At 37.0% G+C, this 26,257-nt stretch overlaps 1 protein-coding gene across 2 annotated transcripts in view; it reads right to left on the bottom strand.

The window, feature by feature from the left end:
* Nucleotides 1-26,257, bottom strand: part of DPP8 (dipeptidyl peptidase 8) — a 66,579-nt gene that overhangs the window by 31,415 nt on the left and 8,907 nt on the right. For both annotated transcript variants that reach the window (XM_039218991.1, XM_039218999.1), the window contains exons 4-9: nucleotides 24,384-24,496; nucleotides 10,784-10,957; nucleotides 9,604-9,772; nucleotides 3,426-3,536; nucleotides 1,240-1,368; nucleotides 158-219 (exon numbers count right to left, since the gene is read on the bottom strand). In XM_039218991.1, coding sequence (XP_039074922.1) covers nucleotides 158-219; nucleotides 1,240-1,368; nucleotides 3,426-3,536; nucleotides 9,604-9,772; nucleotides 10,784-10,957; nucleotides 24,384-24,496 — 758 coding nt within the window. The remainder of the gene's footprint in view (nucleotides 1-157; nucleotides 220-1,239; nucleotides 1,369-3,425; nucleotides 3,537-9,603; nucleotides 9,773-10,783; nucleotides 10,958-24,383; nucleotides 24,497-26,257) is intronic.

Below are 26,257 nucleotides of genomic sequence, written 5' to 3'. Positions count from 1 at the left end.
AAAAAAAAAAAAAAAAGGCAGCAAATTAGGTCAACCTGAAATTGATGGTCCACAAACATCTCAACAAGTTAAACAAATCCAAAAAATTAAAGAGTGAATCTAAGGTATCTACTAGACTGACTAGTCAAAAAAATTCAACTCGACATTTTATACTTACCCTTCCTTCAGCATCAATCATTATTTCTGACATCTTAAAGGTGACTTTTGGATTTGCTGTACCTTTAGAAAGATAGAAATGAGTAGTAATGCAGATCCAAAATTATTCAAACAAATTCTGCCAGATCAATTCCCTTTATACTTTAGTTAAGTCAGGAACATGGCAGTGTTAGGGCTTAACTGTATAAGAATCTCAGAACTCCATCTCAAATCCATAATTCTCAGCAGAGGTATCAAAAAAAAAAAAAAACACAGAGGCTGAAAAACATCAAGAGTCAGTATGAAATAAAAAAAGGAAACTCTCTATCATTTTGTAATTAAATGCTATAAAAGGGGTTGCCTGGGTGGCTCAGTCGGTGAGTGTCCACTCTTGGTTTTGGCTCAGGTCATGATCTCATGGTTGGTGGGATAGAGTGCCGCGCTGGGCTCTGTGCTGACAGCACAGAGCCTGCTTGGGATTCTTTCTCCCTCCTTCTCTGCCCCTTCCCTGTTCCCTCTCTCTCTCAAAATAAATAAACTTTTAAAAAATGCTATAAACAGTAAAATGGAAAAAACTACTAAGAACATAATCCCTTAAAAGTCTTTATTTTCTAGAAAAGACACCTTTTTATTCATTCCTTGAAGTTACCAACCAGCTTTGTGCACTTCCCAGCCTTTGAAAAAAATTTTAATAGATCAGCCTGTAATCTTAAAATCTACTTCAGGGGCACTTGGGTGGCTCAGTTGGTTAGGCGGCTGACTCTTGATTTTGGCTCAGGTCATGATCTTGTGTTTCGTGAGTTCAAGTGCAGTATTGGGCTCCAGACTATGATGGTGTGGAGCCTGGTTGGGATTCTGTCTCTCTCCCCCAATCTCTCTGCTCTTCCTGTGCACTCTCTCTCTCTCTCTCAAAATAAACTAAAAAAAAAAAAAAAAAAAAAAAAAATTTTTTTTTTTTTATTTTTTTCTGTGGCATTTAATGAACAACCCAATTTTACCAAGGCTGTAAATGATCAAAATTGACCATACCTTTGGATGACTGCAGAGAGAATCTTGTTTGGAAAGCAGAAATGAGTGAATATAAATGTCAATGGAATATAGTACCTGTTTTAGGATAACGGAATGAATCTGCCCTCCTTGTTTCCAACATAGGGGATGTAACATGAATAATTTCCACCTCAGATTCATCATTTTCTTCATACAGAATTCTAAGAATTTTGCTGCCACTGGGAGCTTAAAAGGAATTTAAATATTGAAAATTTAGAAGAATTATCCTATAGAGTAATCATAACTGACCATTTCCTCTAGTAGTAGGTTTCCCATAGTGAAAAATAATTTATGTATAAAATATGCTGCCTTTTGTGTACGGAACTATCACTAGTCTTTGTGCTAAGAGGGTGAATTTTTGGTAAACCAGTTTTGCTGGTTAAAGGTTACTCCTTTTAGAAGGTAAAACCTGAAGATACTTATGTACATATATATATTTTTAAAATTTTAAGTAGGCTTCATGCCCAACATGGGGCTTGAACTCATGACCCTGAGATCAAGAGTCACATGCTCCATAACTGACTGTTATGTGGAAACTAATTTGACAATAAACTATTTGTAAAAAAAAAAAAAAAAAAAGAGTCACATGCTCTATAGATTGAGCCAGCCAGGCAGCCGGGTACATATACATATTTAAAACAGCAGAGGGATGCCTGGGTGGCTTGGTTAAGCACCCTACTCTTGATCTCTGCTCAGGTCTTGATCTCAGGGTCGTGAGTTCAAATCCCAAGTCAGCCTCCATGCTGGGATCCATGCTGGGGATAGAGCCTACTTAAAAAAAACAAACAAACAAACAAACAAAAAACCCAGCAGAAACACATTTGAAGGTGTTCAATTCCTGTATACCTGAAAAAGCATTCCTTTTTGAAAAATGAATTATATTTATAATATTTCCTATGACAAAATAAATGCTATTTTAAAAACGGTTTTTTCTCTTAACGGTTTCTCTAATTCATGTAAAATCTTGTTCTAACGAACACAATATAGCAAACATTTTATATCTTTTTTTTAAATTTTTTTTTTTTACAAATAGTTTATTGTCAAGTTGGTTTCTATATAACACCCAGTGCTCATCCCCACAAGTGCCCTCCTCCATACCCATCTCCCCCCTCCCCGCCACATCCATCAGTCCTCAGTTTGTTCTCAGCATTCAAGAGTCTCTCATGTTTTGCCTCTCTCCCTCTCCCCCACTATTTCCCCCCTTTTTCTCCCCCATGGTCCTCAGTTAAGTTCCTCCTATACGTGCAAACATATGGTATCTGTCCTTCTCTGCCTGACTTATTTCGCTCAGCATTAACACCTTCAAGGTCCATCCATGTTGCTACACATGGCCAGATTTCATTCTTTTTCACTGCCAAAACATTTTGTATCTTAAATGTCCAAATCGAAGACATGGTTTAAAAATAAGTATTTTTCATACTTCCTTAGAGTGTGTGCTCAAAATACTAGCTGCTAGGATGTTACTTCAGTGAAGCATGTGACTCTTTTGACCTTGGGGTTGTGAGTTCAAGCCCCACATTGGGTGTAAAGCTTACTTAAACAAACAAACAAACAAACAAACCCACAAAAGCTAGCTGCAAACAATTACTGGGTCATGAAATCTATTAATGGGTAATAACCAGCATTTAAAATATATAATGAACAAAAAGTTACAATTATCAAAGTGCCTTTCACATGAGGATAAGTATTGCTTCCTGAAATTTGTTTTCAGTTTTTGTATACAATATACGTCCGAATTATTAGGCAAGAACGTTAAGCAAACTTCTAACTGGATCATGGACAAAAAATCTGAAAGCCACTGCTTCACAGAGAGCTGTTTCTCGGGCAGTAAAACACTTGTGACTTCACCCAGAAAAAGGAGGAATTTGCGTCCTTTATTCTGATCTATTCATACACTAATTTGGCCATATGCTCATGTAGACTCTCTAGTCAATCCCACGTTTTTATAACAATGCATTAAGGTGTAGTATTTTTTATTTTGCCACCAATGTTGCCAGCAAGATCAGCTTCTAGAAGAAAAAGTAGTAAAGAGTTGAAGGACCTGAGGTGCTGAACTGCAATGCAATTATTTTTATTAGAGTTCATTATGGTAGGATATAGCTTGTATATTCTAAATAACTACTGGTAAGATCCAATCTTCATGACTTCATAAGCTACTATTCAGGACCTAGAATTTGTGCACTTAACTAACTGGCAATTAAATCTCATAATAATTGAATTTATAATATTTTGAACTCCCTTACTTGTTTCAGCTTCTGGACACCACCAGTAGCCAGAGTATCTATCAAATTCTTCTTGAAGAACAAAGGTAGCAACTCCAGCTGATCTGGGATCTTCTTCCATGTTGGCTAGCTCTAGACAAACATAAAAGGCAAAATCATCACAGGAAGTTCTCTATCTTTTCATAGATACTAAGCACAATGATTTAGTTTATTTTGAAATGCAGCCATAGTACAGTGGTGAATTCTGGAAATAAATGGACTGGATTTAAATCTGAGCTCCATCATTTACTAACTCACTGACCTTGGATAAATCACCGAACCTCATTTCACTACAGTGTCCCATTTGTAAATGGGAATGAGAACATACTTCCTAAGGCTTTTAGAATTAAATGAGTTAAATCACATAAAGCACTTAGAACAAAGACTGAGCCAGAACGTGTGCTCCATAAATGTTAGTTATTTCCCCATTTAGCTGGGCTCATGGAAAACAAGAATACATGTAAAGGGTCACAGTGACTTGTACCTTCTACACAGAAAAGTCCAACTTTAGACCTAGAATGACTCTTACAGATCATGTAATTTCATTATTCCTCCTCCCCTTCTTCCATTCAACCAGAACATCTCAGCTTTCATCTGTTTCACACTTTTGAGCAAATAGTTCCAGCATATAGTTTGAAGGAGCTCTTGCTTTAAGAATAACCTCCCAGTGGGGTGCCTAGGTGGCTCAGGTGGTTAAGCATCCAACTCTGGCTCAGGTCATGATCTTGTGGTCTGTGATTTCAAGCCCCACATTGGGCCCTCTGCTATCAGCACAGAGACTGCTCTGGATCCTCTGTCTCCCTCTCTCTCTACCCCTCCTCCACTGGTGTACTCTCTCTCTCTCTCAAAACAAATAAACAAAACCCCCCAAAACCACAAAGCCATAATTTTGTAAGATTTCATGACATGGAGATTCCAATATACTTGGAATTTTAAAAAGCCACATTAGAGATGACTGGATGGCTAAGTCAGTTGAGTGTCTGACTTCGGCTCAGGTCATGATCTCATAGTTTGTGGGTTTGTGCTCCAAGCTGGGCTCTGTGCTGACAGTTCAGAGCCTGAAGCCTGCTTCGGATTCTGTGTCTCCCTGTCTCTCTGCCCCTCCCCCACTCATGCTCTTTCTCTCTCTCTCTCAGAAATAAACATTACAAATATTTTAAATAAAAAAGCCATATTATTAAATGGCTGGTACACTATAATTTCATTTAAAATATTTTAAACATGTATTTTATTTTTATTTTATCTCTTTGAGAGACAGAGAATCTCAAGCAGACTCCACGCTCAGTGTGGAGCTCGACACAGGGCTCGATCCCATGGCCTAAGCTGAAATCAAGAGTCAGACGCTCAACCGACAGCCACCCAGGCACTCCCCAACACATTAAAATGCTTGTTTCCAGGCATCTGGGTGGCTCAGTCAGTTGAATATTCAACTCTTGATTTCGGTTCAGATCCTGACCCCAGTGGGCCTCATGTCAGTCTCTGTACTGGGCATGGCACCTGCTTGAGATTCATTCACATTCTCTCTCCCCTCCACTCCACCCCCACCACCATCTGCCCCTCTCCCCAGCCAGCGCGCTCTCTCTCTAAAAAAAAGAAAAAAGTGTTGGACATATATAAATCAAAATGTGGTTTTCTCCAAGTAATGAGACAGACTATGGACAAGCATTTGTTTTAACTGCTTTATAATTTACAAAATCTTAGGTATACTATTTGTTTTTTACTAAATTTTTAAAAAATGTTTTATTTATTTCGGAGAGAAAGAGAGAAGCAGCGTGACCAGGGGAGGGTCAGAGAGAGAGGGAGACACAGAATCTGAAGCAGGCTCCAGGCTCTGAGCTAGCTGTCAGCACAGAGCCCAGCGCGGGGCTGGAACCCACAAACCGTGAGATCATGACCTGAGCTGAAGTCAGACGCTTAACCAACTGAGCCACCTAGGCGCCCCTTAGGTATACTATTTGTGAACAATGTATACATATACTTGTATAACCACACCTCATCAAGACACAGAATATTTCCAACACCTAGAATGGTTTTTCATACCTCTTCTCAGTCAATGCCCATTCTCATCCCAGAAGCAACCACTGATCTGATTTCTATCATAGGTTAGTTTTGCATATTCTAGAATAGCACATAAGTGAATTCGTATTCTGTTTGCTTTTTGAGATTCACCAATGTTGTTACACATATTATTAATTCACTTGTTTATTGCTGGATGGTATTCCATAGTATATCACGATTCTTTTATCCATTCACCTGTTAATGGATTTTTGGGCTACTTCTAGTTATTGGCAACTATGAATAAAGATGCTAATCTTTCTTGTATAGGGATCTTGGTGGGTGTACGCTTTCATTTTTCTTCAATCAGGACCCAGAAGTGGAATGCCTAGGTAGTATGGTAAGTGTTCATAAGAAACTGCCACAGTTTTCCAAAGTATGTTTTATTTTGTATCCTTACTAGCAATGTATGAAATTTTCTTTCTAATATTTGTGTTCAGAATTAATCTTTTCAACTTTAGTCAGTCTAATGGGTGTATGGTAATACTTCATAGTGATTTCAGGATTATAAACCAGTTTCAATGTATTATTTTTCCTTATTTGTATTTTTTTTTATATTGTTTAAAACAAATATGCAGAATGAACTAATAATACCCTATCCAAAAATTTTTAGTTCAGAAGTGTTTGGAACTCAGAATTTGGGTGATTTTTCATATACGTATATATTATATATATCTACCATAAAATTATGTAACATCTCCATCAGGGGAATCAAATGCCCTGTAACTAGATACACCAATATTCCTACAGCAAACTTATGAATAGATACACTAAGTAGGATTAAGATTATAAATATCCTCAGGTCAGTCCAGGTCAGATTTTGTCACCAAAAGAGTTTTAGCACCAAGCTAGTGAAAAGTAAGCTCAGTTTTTAAGAGTTTTTTGAATTTTGTAATGAATGATACAGCCAAAACCAGTGTTCAGTTTTCCTGGATCTTTAAACTACCCCAAAGTTATATCCATGCTATTGTTTTATATCATCATTTGAGAGTAGAGGTTGGTACTGTATTACTTTTACATTCCTTTATAGTACTAGGCAGAAAAAAAACACATGCACATGCTCATTGCCTAAACTCATTTGAAAGCAGACTTTCACTTGGAAACTTATTGTGAATAAGAGGAGTAAGAGTGAAGATGCTTACTTTGTATCTACCCTTCTATTTAAATGAACACACTGCACTTACCATGTTTCAGACACTATCCCAAACACTGCACAAATATTAATTCATTAAAACTTCATAACAGCACTATAATGACATGCCTTTGTAGATATGGAAACTGAGAGGTTAAATAACTTACTCAAGGTCACAGAACTAAAAACTGTAGATCTGGAACTCAGACTCAATTCTCTGACTCTAGATTATATCTTTAACTAGTACACTAATCTTGAAAATGATAAACATATCACATACCTACATGCACAGAAAGGAAAAATAATAAAAACAATACTATAGCATCATACAGGGCTCTGGTACTTTCTACTTTATTATTATTTATTTATTTACTTATTTAATTTCTAGGAGAGAGAGAGACAGCGTGAACAGGGGAGGGTCAGAGAGAGAGGGAGACACAGACTGAAACAGGCTGGCAGTCAGCACAGAGCCCGACGCGGGGCCCGAACCCACGAACCGCAAGATCATGACCTAAGCGAAAGTCGGACGTCTAACTGACTAAGCCACCCAGGCGCCCCTGGTACTTTCTACTTTAAATTCAGTCAATCGTCATAATAATCCTATGTGAAAAACAATTCTACAGAAGAAAAAATAGACTTAAAAAATGCCTTAATTCTATCAGTTACTGTCAGAGCTTTGCAATCCCAGACTGAAGTACAATAACTAGTGTGTAGTGAGTGTCCAATGTCTGTTGAAAGCATAAACAAATTTCCAACCCAGATTTACTAACCACCGGCCTAATCCTCCTATTGCCGCTAGTAGCTGTTCTGATTCCTTGACTCCAAATGGAGACCCATGAAACACCGAAACATGTACTTTTCACTTAAAAACTTCCCTACTCCATCCCCTTCTATCTGATGCTCTAATTTTAGATCATTAAACTTAGATAATTTCAACAGTCAACTTTTGGTGTCTCTGTCTCTAGTCCTGAGCTATTCAAATATAACTTTCATGAAGCCTCCAGAACAATTTACCTATAATATGACTCTGCCCATACCACCCAACTGCTAAAAGCTTTTCAGTGGACCCTGTTGATTTACAAGAGATACAGTATACCCCTGTCTTGGCTCTTTTTATCTGGCAGCCTTACTTTTCCCTTCTTCTTGACTCATACCTTACACTTTAGGAACCATCAGATTGCTTTTAACTCTTCACAAACATCACTTTCTGCATCAAGACCTTTCTCATGCGGTCCCCTGACCTGGAGTGTACAGGCGAATGTGTACTCATAACTAAGATCACTTTAGATGCCAGCTAGATGTCATTTCTTCTGAACACTACCCCTCACTGATGCTCTCGTAACACCCTATGTTTGCTTATCACTGTTTTATTATTTGTGTAGTTTCCTTGAGGGCCTGGGTTACGCCTTACTCAATTCTGTATTCTTAGTTCCTGCCACATTACCTGGCACACAGGAACTTAATGTATTTTTCTTGACTGAATAGTTAGAACAGATTTCTTGACTCCTAATTCAGTATTCTTTCTACCAATGTAAACTGTTCAAGAAAAGGCTTCTTCTATAACATTCATTATCCTAATAATGAAAAAAATATTTGTTGTATTCTAAAATAATTTATTTTATTTTTTTTTAATGTTTCATTTATTTCTGAGAGAGAGACAGACAGACAGACAGACAGATAGGCAGCATGAACAGGGGAGGGTCAGAGAGAGAGGGAGATACAGAATCTGAAACAGGCTCCAGGCTCTGAGCTGGCTGTTAGCACAGAGCCCGACGCGGGGCTTGAACCCACAAACCGTGAGATCATGACCTGAGCCAAAGTCGGACGCTTAACTGACTGAGCCACCCAGGTGCCCCTAAAATAATTTATTAAGAAAGATGCCCAGAGGCACCTGGGTGGTTCAGTCAGTTAAGCATCCAACTCGATTTCGGCTCAGGTCATGATCTCATGGTTTGTGAGTTTGAGCCCCGTGTCAGGCTCCATGCTGACAGTGCGGAGCCTGCTTGGGATTCTGTGTCTCCCTTTCTCTCTGCCCCTCCTCTGCTTACTCTCAAATAAATAAATAAACATTAAAAAAAAAAAGATGCCAAATAAATCAGATTTGCAAACATTCGATTAAGCAAGAGTCGAACAAATGAATTTTTAAAATTTTATTTATTATTTTAAAAATGTTTTATTTATTTGGCGGGGAGAGGGGCAAAGAGAGAGGGGGACAGGGAATCTGAAGTGGGCTCTGTGCTGACAGGCTGACAGTACCTAGCCTGACGTGGGACTTGAACTCAAGAACCATGAGATCATGACCTGAGCTGAAGTCAGACACTCCACCCACTGAGCCACCCAGGTGCCCCTGAAAAAATGCTTCATTATGGAACTTATTAATCTTAAGTTGTTTCACATGTTCAAAGAAAAAGCAATACACTATTTCCTATCTTTCATTTGTATGAAAGTTTTAGAGGAAAACATTCACAGCTTTTCTGTGCTTTGAGTAGAGCTTAGAATTGCTTTGACCACTTCAATGAAAATTAAATATTTCCATAAAACACACAGTTCTACAAAGTTTTGTTTTTCCTATTATGACAGAATAACTAAGTAGCCTTTCCAAAATGGGGAGATAAGTTTTTGGTGCATATTAGGTCTTTGTTTGTTTCCCAAAAAAAAAGATTAATTTTTTAAACTGAAATCTGATTTTAATGAAAACAGTTTTGGGGTAATTATGGCAGTCTTATTAAGTTAAAGTCTTATTAAAGCTAAAGTCAGAGGCATTACTGTTGTGCTATCTGAAAATGAACATTTAAACAAGGTACCATTATGCATGTGGTACATACTAGTTATCCCCTGTACTTTTTAATTAATTTTAAAGAGTTGAATTTAAAATATAAAGGCCACCCAGCTTGCCTCAATTTCAAAAAGTAAGCAAAAGCAAAATTTTAAAAATACTTTTCAGAAAAGTAGATTTGCAGAACTATATGTTACCATTGTGCACATAGGTGAGCCGTCTTTCTTCTCTGGTTACGATGTTGGATATCCAAATATCATTGCTATGTATAAAAGCAATCCAGTCTGGATCAGCAGGGCATAATTTAGGATCCATACGAATATTGGGACAACTAGTCTCTACTAAATTTGGCCGTAAGGGTTGTTGCTAGAAAAGAAAAAAACATTTTTAGGCAAGTAGCAAGCAGACGGATACATACATACTCATTTGCAAACACCCTTCAATGAACAATAATTCCAAGTAAAATGTCAACTATGATAATTGCTCCTCAGAAAAATATACTTTTGGTTTCCTTAACTTACAAGAACAGACTCATTTTTTTTTTACTATGAATTAGAAAGCTAAGGGTGATACTACAGTAAAGACAATATAAGTGCACTTCATAAATTTTGTTGTCCAAACCTGTTTAATGGAGTAATTATTGTTTGTTACATACTTTTATTAAGCACTTATTTATTGAATATTTATTAAATATTTCAAATTAATTTTACCAATATAAAACAGTTTGCTCAAAAACATACAATGAAAGCCTTAAGAATAGGTCTAATAGCATGTAAAAAACTGTCTGGACTAAAACCAAACATTTAAAAACCATTTATTAAGATGAATTAAGCTGTGGTGCCTGGGTGGCGCAGTCGGTTAAGCGTCCGACTCCTGATCTCAGCTCAGGTCATGATCTCATGGTTCAGGAGTTTGAGTCCTGCATTGGACTCTGTGCTGATGATGTACAGCATGCTTGGGATTCTGTCTCTCCTCCTCTCTGCCCCTCCCTCGCTTGTGCGCGCTCTCTGTCTCACTCTCTCTTAAAATAAATAAATAAAACTTAAAAAAAACAAAAACAAAAACCAGACTGCCTGGTGATAACATTATGTTCCAAGACTCCCCTCAGCATCTACTCAGAAAATGAGTATTCATGCCCTTTACCATATCTTCCTACATAGCAAGTGTCTTTAGTTTTTTAAAAATTGCATATTGATGTCAGTGCAAAAATGGTTAACTCTTAACACTGGAAGCCAATGCCCATTTATCTTGTTTTCTTTACTATTAAATTTTTCACTTGGTGGGTAAACACAATTTTTTGGTTTAATTACCTTCCTGATTTGTATGCAAATAGCCGTTAGGATTTAACAGATTTAACAAGTAGTAACACCAACTTACAGTAAATCCTTGTGGCCCTCCATCTTTTACATGATAAATTCCACTACCAGCCTGAAAGAGAAAAGTTCCACTTCCTTGATGATAATCATAGGAAGCAATTCCAACGGTTCCAATGCGTTTTCTTTCTCTTAATAGTTCTTCTTCTCGAGAATACATTCCATAGTCCAGTGTTGCCTAAAGCAAAAGGAAAGAGAAGTCACCTACTCAGTCTTCTGAAAGCTTGCTTTTTGCTTTTAGCAAGAAATCTCCACTGAAATCCTAGCATCTCCCATACTACAGAGTCTACATGTTGAGGGACTCTAAAATGTGTCAGCAACTTTAAGCAAACTAATTCCAAGAAGCCTGGGGAAAGATTTCCTAGTAAAGGAACTCTAGATGATTACTGCATATATTAGAGAACAAGAATGGTGTTACCACCTTGGCTTGGCGTTCTAGATCTCTGCAACCTAATTGAGCAATGATGCATGTAGTTAAGAGCACAGATTGTGAAACCAAGTGGTTTGAACCCAGGCTTTGACCCTCAGTAGAAGTCTGACTTTGGGAAGTAGTTTAATTTCTTCAAAAGTAATTTTCCTCACTTTTAAAATAGTAATGTATCATCTACTTCAGCTTTATGAAGATTAATTTAGATAAAAACATAGCAAGCATTTAACACAATGATTGACATAGAGTAAGTTCTCAAGTATCAGCTGTCATTAATACTTTTCCAAAACATCTATTAATACTCTTCTAATAAAATCCTAGATTAGGCTCGTCACATCACTGACATAAAACCCAACATATGAGGTTCTGCCTCCTGGCCTTTGTTCCACTGTCCTCCTTTGAAAGGCTATTTTTCTTTCATCCAACTTTATCCCAAAACTTTAGGTCTAATTTAACCTTGGCAAGGATTTGCCTGATCTACTAGGGTGTACAGGGATTTCTTCTGTGAAATTTATGTAACAGTTACTATCTCTTTTACTTCTTTGGCTATGGTATTGTTTTTCACTTTTTTTTTTCAGTATTTCTGACCATAAATATTTTTAAAAAATACGTAAGAGCAGATGCTGTGTCATTTTGTTTTCCTACCTGTGCCATCCATTAAAATCTCTCTCAAAGACTATTTTAATTAATGATTGATGATGATGAGTCTTATTAAGCTAGGAATATTATTTGATACAGGTATAAAATGTAAAAGAGAATATAAAGAAAACAAATTTAATAAATGCTAACAAAAAATTACATCCACATTTTCCCTAAGAGCTCTTTATACTTTGAGTATGATAAATAAGGGAAGTAGACATGGTTTCTGCTACCAAGGAGTGATACCTTAAAAAAAGAATCTAGGGGCGCCTAGGTAGCTCAGTCATGAGTTAAGTGGCCAGCTGCAGCTCAGGTCATGATCTTATGGTTTGTGAGTTCGAGCCCCAAGTCGGGCTTTGTGCTGACAGCTCAGAGCCTGGAGCCTGCTTCTGATTCTAGGTCTCCCTCTCTCTCTGCCCCTCCCCTGCTCACACTTTGTCTCTCTGTCCCTCAGAAATAAATAAACATTAAAAAAAAAAAAAGAATCTAAATTGAGTTTATTGGCAGGAATGTATCACTTCAAAACTAAACCAGCACACTGAAAGTAAACATCATTCAAGGATGGCAAATACATGTGTGTACTTGCAAATCTAAAACAAGGTTAGGTGAGGTTAAAAATGAGATAGGCCAGGAATCTTGCTAAAAACCCATCTAGTTTTTTGTATTCTATCACTTTTTTATTAATATTTAATTACATATATATATATATTTGTACGTATGTGTCAGACACCAGTAGAAAAACCTAGAAAATTCAATGAACATATAGTTTTGTTAATTCTGATCTCTTTGTTTTAAATTTTTCTTAAAACTGTTTCCATTGAAGCCTAGAGCAATTCTTTTTTTTTTTTTTTTTAACATTTTTAAAAATCTTTTTTCTGAGAGAGAGAGAGACAGCGTGAGCAGGGGAGGGTAAGAGAGAGAGGGAGACACAGAATCTGAAGCAGGCTCCAGGCTCTGAGCTGTCAGCACAGAGCCTGAGGTGGGGCTGGAACCCACGAACCGTGAGATCATGACCTGAGCCAAAGTTGGACACTCAACTGAATGAGCCACCCAGACGCCCCTCCTAAAACAATTCTGAGAATATGATCGTATTTTAATTTCTCCCTTCGTATTCTCCCTGAATGTCACTAGACTTGGTCCATAATTTATATCTTAAAGCTTAAGAACACAAGAAATTTCAGAGCTAAGAAATTATTTCACAAGAGAACTCTGTAGTTTTAACTCGGTAACTACAAATTTTGTTATCTGAAAGAATAACAAGGAAGATGATAAAAAAAAATCAGGAAAAAGATCAATTATGGGGAACAAAGTTAGCTTTACAAGACATTACAAAATTATACCATGAATAAACAGAATGAACAATGGCAATAGTACCAAAGAGAAAATCTAAAATAGAAAGCTGAATATAGAAGTTTATAAGAAAACAATGGTAGGAAAAAGGTAGGACTTCCAAAATAATTGATTACTGATTTAAATTTTAAATCAGAAATACTGTATAGCCATATGCAAAAAGATAACCATGGATCCACTTGTCACATATTCCAAAAAGGTCAGAGATTTAAATGGTAAAAATGAAACCAACTTCCACTTTTAGCCAAGATGGAGTAACAGAGACTAGGCTTATCCTCTCACCTGAAACAACTGAAAAAATGAATAAAATATAAAAAATAATGTTTGTAAGACACTGGACATTAGACAACAAAGGAGAGTGATCTCTGAGAAATGGGAATCAAGTGAGGTGAGCATTACAGCTCTCCCAGCTAACTGCTCTGATAGTTTACAGATGTTTGGCACAAGCAGCATTAGCCAAATGATCAAAGAAGAAATCACAAAGGAAATCAGAAAATATTTTGAGACAAATGAAAACACTATACCAAAACTTCAATCATTCCGCAAAAGCAGTGCTCAGAGGGAAATTTATAACTATAAGTATCTGCATTAAAAAAGAGACCTGGGGTGCCTGGGTGGCTCTTGATTTTGGTCCAGGTCACGAGGTCATGTTTTGTGGGATAGAGCCCACAGTGGACTCTGTGGACATTGTGGAGCCTGCGTGAGATTTTCTCTCTCCCTCTCTCTGCCCCTCCTCTGCTCGCGTACACATGTACCCACTCTCTCCTTAAATAAAAAAACATTAAAAAAATTAAACATAAAAAAGAGAGAGAGATAGATCTGAGAGGGGCATGTGCTGGCTCAGGAGAGCATGCAACTCTTGATCTCAGGGTTGTAGGTTCAAGCCCCATGTTGGGTATAGAGTTACTTAATAACAAAATCTTAAAAAAAGAAAGAGAGAGAGAGGTATCTGAAATCAATAACCTAACCTTTCACCTTAAGACACTGGAAAGAAAGAGCAAACTAAATCCAAAGCAAGCAGAAGTGAGAAAATAGTCCAAAATAAGTTGGAAATAAAATACAGAATAAAAAACAATAAAGCTCAACTAAAATTTGGTTCTTTGAAAAGATCAAATTTAGCTAGAATGAAGAAAGGTCATTACAAATGATCTTACAGAGATAAAAAAGATTATGAGGAAACAGTATAAACAATTGTATGCCAACAAATTCAATAATGTAGGTGAAATGACTGAATTCCTAGAAACACAAAGCATCAAAACAGACTCCAGAAGAAACAGAAAATCTAAACAGACCTCTAATGAGTAAAGAGATTAGGTTAGTAATCAAAAAACTACCCACAAAGAAAAGCCCAGAACTAGATGGCTTTACTGAGTAGTTCTACAAAAAGAATGAATACCCAAACTTCTCAAACTCTTGGAGGAAACACTTTCCAACTCATTTAATGAAGTCAGTATTACCCTGACACCAAAACAGACCAAGCCATCCCCTCAAAAATAAAACTACAGACTAACATGTCCTAGGACTATAGATACAAAAATCCTCAATAAAATACTGACAAACTGAATGTAGCAGGATATTAAAAGAATTATATATGACCAAGTGGGATTCATCCCAGGAATGTAAGCTTGGTTCAACATATAAAAACCAATCAATGATATTAATACAATAATAGGAAAAAAAAAGTGATCTTCTAAATAGACACAGAAAAATCATTTGACAAAACCTAACACCATTTCATGATAAAGGTCCTCAGCAAATTATGAATAGAAGGGACATTTGTCAATCTGATAAAGGGCATCTATAAAAAACCCCATAGCTAAATCAGTCTCAAAGGGAAAAATGGAAAGTTTTTTCCTCAAGATTAGGAAAAGGAAATTATGGGGGCGCCTGGGTGGCTTAGTCGGTTAAGCGTCCGACTTTCGCTTAGGTCATGATCTCACGGTTCGTGGGTTCGAGCCCCGCGTCGGGCTCTGTGCTGACTGCCAGCTCAGAGCCTGGAGCCTGTTTCAGTCTGTGACTCCCTCTCTCTCTGACCCTCCCCTGCTCAAGCTGTCTCTCTCTATCTCTCCTAGAAATAAATAAAAAAAACATTAAAAAAAAAAAAAAAAGGAAAAGGAAATTATGTCTGCATTTACCACCACCATTTAACATGTACTAGAGATTTTAGCTAGGATTGGAAAGGAAGAAGAAAAACCATCTCTACTTAGAGATAACATGATGTTATACATGAAAAACCCTTAAAACAATCTATAAAACGTATTAGAGCTAATACAAAGCAAAGTTACAAGATACAAGATTGATACACAAATATCAGTTGTATTTTTGTACACTAGTAATGAATAGTATGAAAATGAAATTAAGAAAATAACTTCACCTAAGTGGCGCCTGGGTGGCTCAGTTGGTTGAACACCTGACTTCAGCTCAGGTCATGATCTCACGGTTCGTGGGTTCAAGCCCTGCGTCGGCTCTGTGCTGACAGCTCAGAGCCTGGAGCCTGTTTCGGATTCTACGTCTCCCTCTCTCTCTGCCCCTCTCCCACTCGTGCTCTGTGTCTCTCTGTCTCATAAATAAACAAACTATATAAAAAAAATCTAAGGGGTGCCTGGGTGGCTCAGGGGGTTAAGCTTCAGACTTTGGCTCAGGTCTTGATCTCATGGTTCATGACTTCAAACTCCATGTAAGGCTCTGTGCTGACAGCTCAGAGCCTGGAGCCTGCTTCAGATTCTGTGTCTCCCTCTCTCTGCATCTTCCCTGCTTGCACTGTTGCTCTCTGTCTCTCAAAAATAAACATTATATAATAACTTCTTCTAAAATATCCTCAAAAAGAATAAAATACTTAGGAGTAACTCTACTAAAGAAACACAAGTGTAGAACACTAAGTAAAATAAACATCCAAATAAATGGAAAGATATCCCATGTCCATGACTGGAAAACTTGAGATTATAAAGATGGCAATATACCCCAAATTGATTTAGGCATTCAAAAACTGTCTATCATATCTGCCTTTTTTCCAGATATGGATGAGCTGATCTTACAATGGAATTTCAAAGCAATTTGAAAAATATTTTTTGAATTTATTTATTTTTTTTTACAAAGCAATTTTGAAAAAAAAAAGGCAACATTGGAAGACTCACATTTTCAAATTTCAATAGTACACAGCTACATTAATCAAGCCAGTATGGTACTGGCATACAGACAGATTTACAGGCCACTGGAATTGAACTGGGAGCCCAGAAATAAGTATATACGTTTATGGTCAGCTGAATTTCAACAAAGGTACTAAGGTGCTAATCAACAAGTATGCTAAGACCAGCCCACGTGGAAAGAATAGCTTTCTATAAAAGGTGGTAGGACAACTGGATTCCACATGTAAAAGAATTAATCTGGACCCCTATCTCACACCACACACAAAAGTTAACTCAAAATGAATAAAAGATCTAAATCTAAGAGCTAGGGGCGCCTGGGTGGTTGAGTGTCCGGCTTCGACTCAGGTCATGATCTCACGGTTCATGGGTTCGAGCCCTGCATCAGCTCTGTGCTGACAGCCAGCTCAGAGCTTGGAGCCTGTCTTCGGATTCTGTGTCTTCCTCTTTCTCTGACCCTCCCCTGCTCATGCTGTCTCTCTCTCTCTCAAAAACAAAACATAAAAAATAAATAAATGTAAGAGCTAAAATTACAAAATTCATATATAAGAGAAAACATGCGTGTGACCTTAGATTAAGCAACAGTATTTTAGATATGACATCAGAAGTACAAGGAATAAAAAACAAAAAAAAAAAATGCCAGCACAATTGTAATTTTATCAAAATTCAATTGTGTGCAACAAAGAATGTGCATTAGTTTCCTACAGCTGCTTTAAAAAATTACCAAACATTTGGTGACTGAAAACAACAAAAATTTATTATCTCACAGTTCTGGAGGACAGAAGCTCAAAATTAAGAGGTCAGCAGGGTCAAGCTTCCTCCAAAGGCTCTAGGGGAGAATACTTCCTTGCCTCTCCCAGCTTCTGGTGGCTCCAGGGTTCCTTGGCTGTGGCAACATAATTCTAATCTTTTTCTATGTCTTCAGATGGCCTGTACCCTTTGTGTCTGTTTCAAATTTCCCTCCCCTTTGTCTTATAAAAATACCAGTTACTGTATTTAGGGCCTACCCTATACCCAGGATTATCTCATCTTAAGATCTTTAATTACATCTGGAAAGAGCCTATTTCTAAACAAGGTCACATTCACACACACCTTTAGGATTTGGACATATCCTTTTGCTGGTGACTATTCAAACAATACAACATTATCAAGAAATTACACCACAAAAACACCCAAAAAACCTGCATAAAAAATGGCCTAGAAATTTGAATAGACATTTCTGCAAAGATACACAAATTGCCAATAAGCACATGAAAAGATGCTCAATATCACTAATCATTAGAGAAATGCAAATCAAAACCACAATGAGATACTACCTCATACTCATTAAGATGGCTACTGTAAAAAGTCAGAAAAGAATAAGTACTGATGAAGATGTGGAGACATTGGGAGTCTCATGCATTATTAGTGGGAATGTAAAATGGCGTAGTAGCTATGGAAAATAGTATGGCAATCTCTCAAAAAAAAAAAACAAAACAAAATGAAACACAGAATTATATGATCCACTAATTCCATTTCTCAATATGTACCAAAAAGAATTGAAAATAGGAACATGAAAACATATATGTATACCCATGTTCAGAGCAGCATTACTTACAATAGTGAAAAGTAGAAGCAACCCAAGTGACTAATAATGATGGATGGATAAACAAAAAGTGGCATGTCTATATGTACACACACACACACACACACACACACAAATAACTTCTAAAATAGCCTCAAAAAGAATTAAATACTTAGGAATAACTCTAACTAAAGAAGTGGATCTGTAGAACACTATTTAAGTAAAATAAATGGAAAGATATCCCATGTCTAAACTTTTTTTTAACACACCCACACACAATGAAATATTATTCATCCTTAAAAAGCATATTCTGGCACAGACTACAACATGGATAAATCTTAAGTACATTATGCTAACTAAAATAAGACAGGTACAAATATAGTATGATTCTATTTATATGAGATACCTAGAGTATATATACTCCCAGGAATAGAAAGTAGAATGATGCCTGCCAGTGGCTAGGTTGAGAGGTAATGGGAAGTTATTATTTCATTTGTACAGAGTTAGTTTTGCAAGATGAGTAAGTTGTGTGGATGGATGGTGGTGATGGATATACAACAATGTGAATGTACTTAATACCACTGACGTACACTAATGTACACTTAAAAATGGTTAGAATGGTAAATTTTATATTACATGTATTTCAGGGCAGTTTTTTTTAACGAAGATACAAGAACTTCAGATTAAGGTAAATGATGAATAGAAGAAAAAGGAAATCACAAAAATAAGGTGATAAAAGCTATTTTGTTTAAATTAATGATTATAGTACTAAACACTTGCCAAAGGTAATTATGACTGATTGCATACTAATTAATGACTATTATAATTCAAGAAAAAAGCAAAAAGACAACTCACTTTAGACAATAGAATGGGAAAAACTATTTGCAAATCACATGTGATAAGCACCTTGTATCTAGAATATATAAAGAACTATTAACAACTCAAGGGGCGCCTGGTGGCTCAGTCGGTTAAGCGTCTGACTTCGGCTCAGGGCAGATCTCATAGTTCATGGGTTCGAGCCCCACATCAGGCTCTGTGCTGACAGCTCAGACCGTGGAGCCTGTTTTGTATTCTGTGTCTCCCTCTCTCTTTGCCCCTCCGCCACTCATGCTGTCTCTGTCTCAAAAATAAACTATAAAAAGGGGTGCCTGGGTGGCTTAGTCGGTTAAGCGTCTGACTTTCACTTAGGTCATGATCTCACGGTTCGTGGGTTCGAGCCCCGCGTCGGGCTCTGAGCTGACTGCCAGCTCAGAGCATGGAGCCTGTTTCAGTCTGTGACTCCCTCTCTCTGACCCTCCCCTGCTCACGCTGTCTCTCTCTCTCTCTCCTAGAAATAATAAAAAAAAAATTAAAAAAAATAATAAACTATAAAAATTTTTTTAAAAAAAGAACTCTTACAACTCAAAATTAGAGAGTCCCAATTTAAAATGGGCAAACAAGGTGCAGAGATTTCTTCAAATAAGATATACAAAAGGCCAATAAAGGCATGAAAAAATGCTCAACATCCCTGATCATTAGGGAAATGCAAATCAAATGACTGAGATACCTCTTCACACTCACTGGGATAGCTATAATCAAAATGACATAATAACAAGTGTCATTGAGGATGTAGGAAATTAGAAGCCTCATGTGGGAATGTAAAATGGTGCAGCTGCTGTGGAAAAGCAATTTAATACTTCCTTAAAAGTTCAGACAGAGGCGCCTAGGTGGCTCAGTTGGTTAAGCGACCGACTTCGGCTCAGGTCATGATCTCGCAGTTTGTGAGCTCGAGCCTCAATGTTGGGCGCTGTGTTGACAGCTCAGAGGCTGGAGCCTGCTTCAGATTCTGGGTCTCCCTCTCTCTCTCTGCCCCTCCCCTGCTCATACTCTGTCTCTCTCTCAAAAATAAACATTAAAAAAATTACCAAAAAATTTAGACAGTTACCACAAGATTCAGCAATTCCACTCCTAGATATATATACCCAAGAGAACTGAAAACATAAGTGTACAAAAAAACATCTTGTATGTTAAAAGCAGAATTATTCATAAAAGCCCAAAAGCTGAAATGACACAGATATCCATTGTGATATCTGATAAATAAAATGTAGTATAGCCATAAAATTAAACATTATTCAGCCATAAAAATAAACATTGTTATCTGCTACAATATGGATGAATCCAGAAAATACTGTGCCGAGTGAAAGAAACCAGTCACAAAGACCCACATACTGAGCTAGCTGTCAGCACAGAGCCTGACATTGGACTCGAACCCACAAACCGTGAGATCATGACCTGAGCCGAAGTTGGTCGCTTAACCGACTGAGCCACCCAGCGCCCCGAGTGATTTCATTTCTAAGAATCTAGCTTAAAGACATACTGGTAAAATCATAAAGACTTGTATGCCCAAGTTGTTCCACTGTGATACTATATGTAATAGAACTGGAAATAACTGAAGTGTCCACCAATAGGGAACTGGTTGAGTATGATTAGTCTGTACAACACAACTTACGTAAAAAGAAATATAAATTATGTATATATCCCTATGGAGTGATGTGAAGGACACATTGTTATTTGAAAATTGCAGGGTGGAAAAATACTGTATGTTACTACTTATCTAAGAGAGGAGTATAAATGTTTATGTGCTCACATTTTTTAAAAAGGATAAGCTATTTATAAACAAAACAGTTATCTAGAACGAGAGAGAAAGGGCAACAGATTGGAGGAGACAGGGAGCTTCTCCGAGTATATTGTTCTATGGATTTGAATTTAGAATCCTATAACTATTTTATAAAACAAAATTCAATTAAATTTTTAAAATTTTTAACGTTTTTGTTTATTTTTGAGAGACAGAGACAGAGCACAAGCTGGGAATGGGCAGAGAGAGAGAGGGAGACATGGAATCTGAAGCAGGCTCCAGGCTCTGAGCTCTTAGCACAGAGCCTGCTGCTGGGCTTGAACCCACAAACTGCAAGATCATGACCTGAGCCCAAGTCAGACACTTTATAACTGAATGAGCCACCCAGGCACTCCAAAATTCAATTAAAAATTAAGGGAATTCCTAACACTTGAAAACAAATGAAGCAAACACACCTAACTGGATAGAAGTGGTGACATAACCACACAGAGAAGAACAATTCCAAGTTACCGTTATAAGTAATCACAGTGTGGATTCCTTTGTTATCTTGAAACTTGTGTGTGTAGTATGGAGTAAAGCAAATGAGTAATATGTAGTTTAAACTGGGATCTTTGGCATCAAAAAGGAGATACATATGTAAGATAAATGAGGTTAAAGAAAAATTCTGTATGTAAAATTTGAAATAGTTATATTGTCTGACATTATAGTTTATCTGAAATGATTTGGATACATATTGATACCTACATTTCAAACACACACACACAGAGAATGCATGTATTCCCTAGTTTGTTCGATAAAAAACCTAGGAACAATTACAAACCCAATAAGCATCCCTTGTACCCAGATCATGGTTTCTTAATATACAATTTCTTCTAAAGGAACTAGAGCTCCTTGGAAAAATGACGGACTCCAAGCAAGCAATAAGCAATATGTAAGGTGAACGTGGAAAATCTTCATTATAGCAGCAAGTATCATGCCAAAAGTACTTTACATATCAAGCTGAAGGGACTGTCACCAGCCAAAAATAAGACAATTTGGGGGAGCCTGGGTGGCTCAGTTGGTTAAGCATCTGACTTCGGCTCAGGTCATGATCTCGCAGTTCATGGGTTCGAGCCCCGTGTCAGGCTCTGTGCTAACAGCTAGCTCAGAGCCTGGAGCCTGCTTCACATTCTGTGTCTCCCTCTCTTGATCTGACCCTCCCCTGCTCACGCTCTCTCTCTCTCTCTCAGAAATAAATAAAACATTAAAAATTTTTTTAAAAAAAACAAAAATTAGACAAGAATAATAACTGTCAGTGGATCAAAAAACATCAAACAGGTTTACTCTACAAGTTCATAAGGATACACACACACCACACACACACACCAAAAAACATTCCTCTGAAAAACTCTAACTGATCACCTATGGAGAACTGCAGGAAACAAGTTCTTTGAAAAAATGACAAAGGGAAAGAATCAAACTTTATTCTGCCTTTCCATTGTGAAGAAGAGTTTTTGAATAGCACTTTCTTTTTACAGAAGTATTTCAGTTAATAAATGAAGATGGAATGATAAAATACCACCATTTTAGAACTCCTGATAAATTAATGGATTTTGGCAATGATCCAAATGGTGCTATCATCACAAGAGAAATAAAGTTCTATACGCCTCCTAATGGAGGCAAACCTTATCTACGAAATACTTTTTTCTAAACTGTCGTAAAATATATAACATAAAAGTTGCTGTCTTAGCTATTTTAAGTGTTTAGTTGAGTAGTGTTAAGTATACTCACATTGCTGTATAAACCATCTCTGAATTGTACATTTTGTGAAACTGAAATTCTATACCCATTAAACAACTCCCCATTTTTCCCATCCCCCAGCCCCTGGCAACCACCTTCTACTTTCTGTCTCTCTGAATTAGACTGCTTTAGGTACCTCATGTAAGTGGAATCATATAGTATTTGTCCTTTTGTGACTGGCTTATTTCACTTATTATAATGTCTTCACGGTTCATCGATGTTGTAGCATATGTCAGAATTTCCTTCTTTTTTAAGGCTGATAATATTCCACTGTATGTATATAGTATACCACAATTTGTTTATCCATCCACCTGTCCATGGACACTGGGTTGTTTCCACCTTTTGGTTACTGTGAATAATGCTGCTATGAACATGGGTGTACAAATATCTGTCCGAGACTCTGCTTTCAGAAAAAAGCAAACCTGGGTCTGATCATGTTTCTAGATCTCACTACCTATTCATATTTACAAAAAATACAGGGGACCAAAAAACATATCAAATATTACCACAGATAAAACAAGCAGCAAAACGGACCTTCTTTTTTCAACAGATAAAGTGCAATGAAGAAAAAAAAGGATAGAGGGAAAATCAATAGATTAAAAGAGACCTATTAATCAATTATAACATATGAACCTTATTTAGACCTTGATTTGGACAAATCAAGTGTAAAAACAGAGATATTTTATATAAATATCAGGGAAATTTGAACACCAGCTGAGTATTTCACATGAAAACTAGATCAGCAGTTTTTAAAGTTACAGTAATGTTGTGGCAATGTCTAAAAAGAATTTGTATCTTTTAGAGATGCACTGACTTCTTTAGGAATGAAACAACATATCTGGCTCTGCTTCAAAATAATTCGAGAAGTGGGGGTAGGGATTTCCAGGGGAGACTGGTAGGGCTGCAATAAAATGCAAAGATAATTTTGATAATTATAGATAATTTGATAATTATAGATAACCACATACAATTTTATTAATTTGAAATTTTCCACAATAAAAGTTTAAAACAAAAGGGAAGTTCAATTTATTAATTTGCAAACTGTTCCATTAGAAAACTACAATTATTTTGATTAAGAAAAGGAATTTTTGTTTTAAAGAAAAGTCATTAAGTCTCTGTAAAAAACAACTATGATATAGTTGCAGTCAAAATGATTCATTATAATGCAAATTATTTTTTTAATTCCTAAGAATAATATCACATTTAGTTCATTTAACCCTAAATGCTATTTAATAAGGAAATATTCAATGTAAAATAATAAATGAGAACCAAAAGAGCAAACAATCACATCCAAACTATCATCTTGTTCTTGGGAGGTCGTCAACTATTTGCTTTCTGTCTAAAGATAAATTATTGAGGAAAACAAAAACAACCCAAAAACAACCCTCAAGCTTTTGATTCTACATAAATTAAATTACACTATTTAGAGACAAAAACTGAGCTTAGTATCCTTACATTACCACTGTTACTAAGTAGTAGAAATAAAGATTCAGGGGCGCCTGGGTGGCTTAGTCGGTTAAGTGTCCGACTTTCACTCAGGTCATGATCTCGCGGTTCGTGGGTTCGGGCCCCGCGTCGGGCTCTGTGCTGACTGCCAGCCCAGAGCCTGGAGCCTGTTTCAGTCTGTGACTCCCACTCTCTCTGACCCTCCCCTGCTCACGCTGTCTCTCTCTCTCTCTCCCCTAGAAATAAATAAAAACATTAAAAAAATTTTAAAAAAAAAGAACTAAAGATTCAATTTAAAGCTTTAAATAAAAAGCTTTCTGGAACTATACAGTACTGCTTTTATATGAATGCCTCCTCCCCCAAAGTGTAAGAACGATATAACTAACAAGTTTATAGAAGGGAAAGGTGGTTTAACAGGGAGAAGGTAATTTTAAAATCTGGATTATAACATCCATAGTTTCAGATGTTGAGAAGTAAATGGAATTTAACAGTCATATGTTCAAAAATATAAACATGTTTTAATTACTTTTGATTCACATCTACTGCGAATATAAAACCCCACTTGAATTTCTGCCTCTTAGTAAAGGCGGCAGCATCTGAAAATGTACACCAAATCACAAGAATAGCAATGTTTAATCCTACCTGAAAAAGATCCAGAAGAGGCTTCCAAGAGAGCATTAAGACTGCTGCTCTGTTGATGGTTTTGGGAATTTCAGAATAAAACAGTGTATTTTCTCTGTTCTCACCAGACATAGCTGTAAGAGGAAATCATCATTTAAAAATTATTTCCAGAAAAAGCAATCTACTGCAATCACAGTAGTAAGTACATAATGCCTTCTAAATATTGCAAAATTTTGCACTCTACAGGAAGGTTAATAGGAGATGCACATGCCATTTGCCATGGAAATTTTCTTCAATAAAACCCTGGCTTCACAGAAGAATGCTAAGGTTTCATTTCAATATTCAGATCCTGGTGCCGCTCAAAACAAACATAAAAGTGTGTAAGATGATGTAAGGACAATTGCCATTTGTAGTTTTTTGAAAAAACTTAAGTCTTCTTACAAGCTGGCAATAGATTCATGAAATGAAAAAGGGAGGAGCTTTGTGACAACTTCAGATTACTAAGTTCCTTTTTCCTGAATCATTTAAAATACTTTTTTAGGGGAGCCTGTGTGGCTCAGCCAGTTGAGCGTCCAACTCTTCATTTAAACTCAGATCATGATCTCAAGACATCAAGCTTCATGTTGGGCTCAGCACTGGCAGTGCAGAGCCTGCTTGGCACTCTCTCCCTCTCTCTCTCTGCCCCTCCCCTGCTTGTACTCTCTCTCTCAAAATAAATAAATAAACTTGAAAAAATAAAAATACTTATTGGGGCCCCTAGGTGGCTCAGTCGGTTAGGCGTCCGACTTTGGCTCAGGTCATGAACTCATGGTCCATGAGTTCAAGCCCCATGTTGGGCCTGCAGCTGCTTTGGATTCTGTGTCTGCCTCTCTCTCTTGCCCCTTCCCTCACTTGCGCTCTGTCTCTCTCTTTCAAAAAAAAAAAAAAAAAATTAAGAATTAAAAAAAATACTTATTAAGAAATCTTTGGAGTGTGTGTCTGGGTGGTTCAGTCGGTTAATTTAAGCTTCCGACTTTGGCTCAGGTCATGATCTCATGGTTCATGGGTTTGAGCTCCATGCTGGGTTCTGTGCTAACAGTGTGGAACTCTGGAGCCTGCTTCGGGTTCTGTGTGTGTCTCTCTCTCCCCCTCTCTATCTCTGCCCTTCCCCCAATAATGCTCTTAATAAAAATATTTTTTCCATCTTTATTTATTTTTGAGAGAGAGAGAAAACAAGATAGAGTGCGAGGAGCCATAAGTTCATGATCTGAGCCAAAGCCAGATGCTTAGTTAACAGACTGAGCCACCCAGGTGGCTCCAAAAAATACTTATTTAGAAGTATACAGAGATCTAACTGAATACTGGTTTTTCCTATTATAAATATTCTATAACCATAGTCAGTAATACATTTCAGATCTAAGTATACTCATTAAAACAAAACAAAAATCTGCTATTTGATTTGCTAAAAATCTCTCTGTTCTTTATTGGGGAAGGGTAAAGTAAAGAGGTCTATACTAAGTAGAAGCCCGGTCTATTCTGTGAAATCATGCAGTAACTGAAAGGGAATATCACAGCAGTGTAGAATGAGCTACACACAAAATACCAGGCTCAAACTCACAAGGAGAGCCATGAGATCATGACCTGAGGCGAAGTCAGAAACTTAACCAACCGGGCCATTCAAACACCCCCTCATCCTAGTGTTTTTGATAATGGCAAAGGAGGTAGTCTATGGAAGGGCCTGGTAACTTCCATGCTAACCCTTGCAAAGGCTGGGGATAAGCCCCCAAATACCAACATCTTCCTTTATTTTCCTAAACTGTTCTTAAACTTTCTTAATTTGTATTGCTTTTTGGAATATAAAGTTATATATCAGGTGACATTCACTTTAGCACTTGACTTTGTTTTTTTTTTTTTAA

Source organism: Hyaena hyaena, unplaced genomic scaffold (genome assembly GCF_003009895.1).
Source record: "Hyaena hyaena isolate Hyena2069 unplaced genomic scaffold, ASM300989v1 scaffold_15, whole genome shotgun sequence".
In the NCBI taxonomy this organism is placed as follows: Eukaryota; Metazoa; Chordata; class Mammalia; order Carnivora; family Hyaenidae; genus Hyaena; species Hyaena hyaena.
This window is presented reverse-complemented; position numbering and strand designations above follow the sequence as displayed.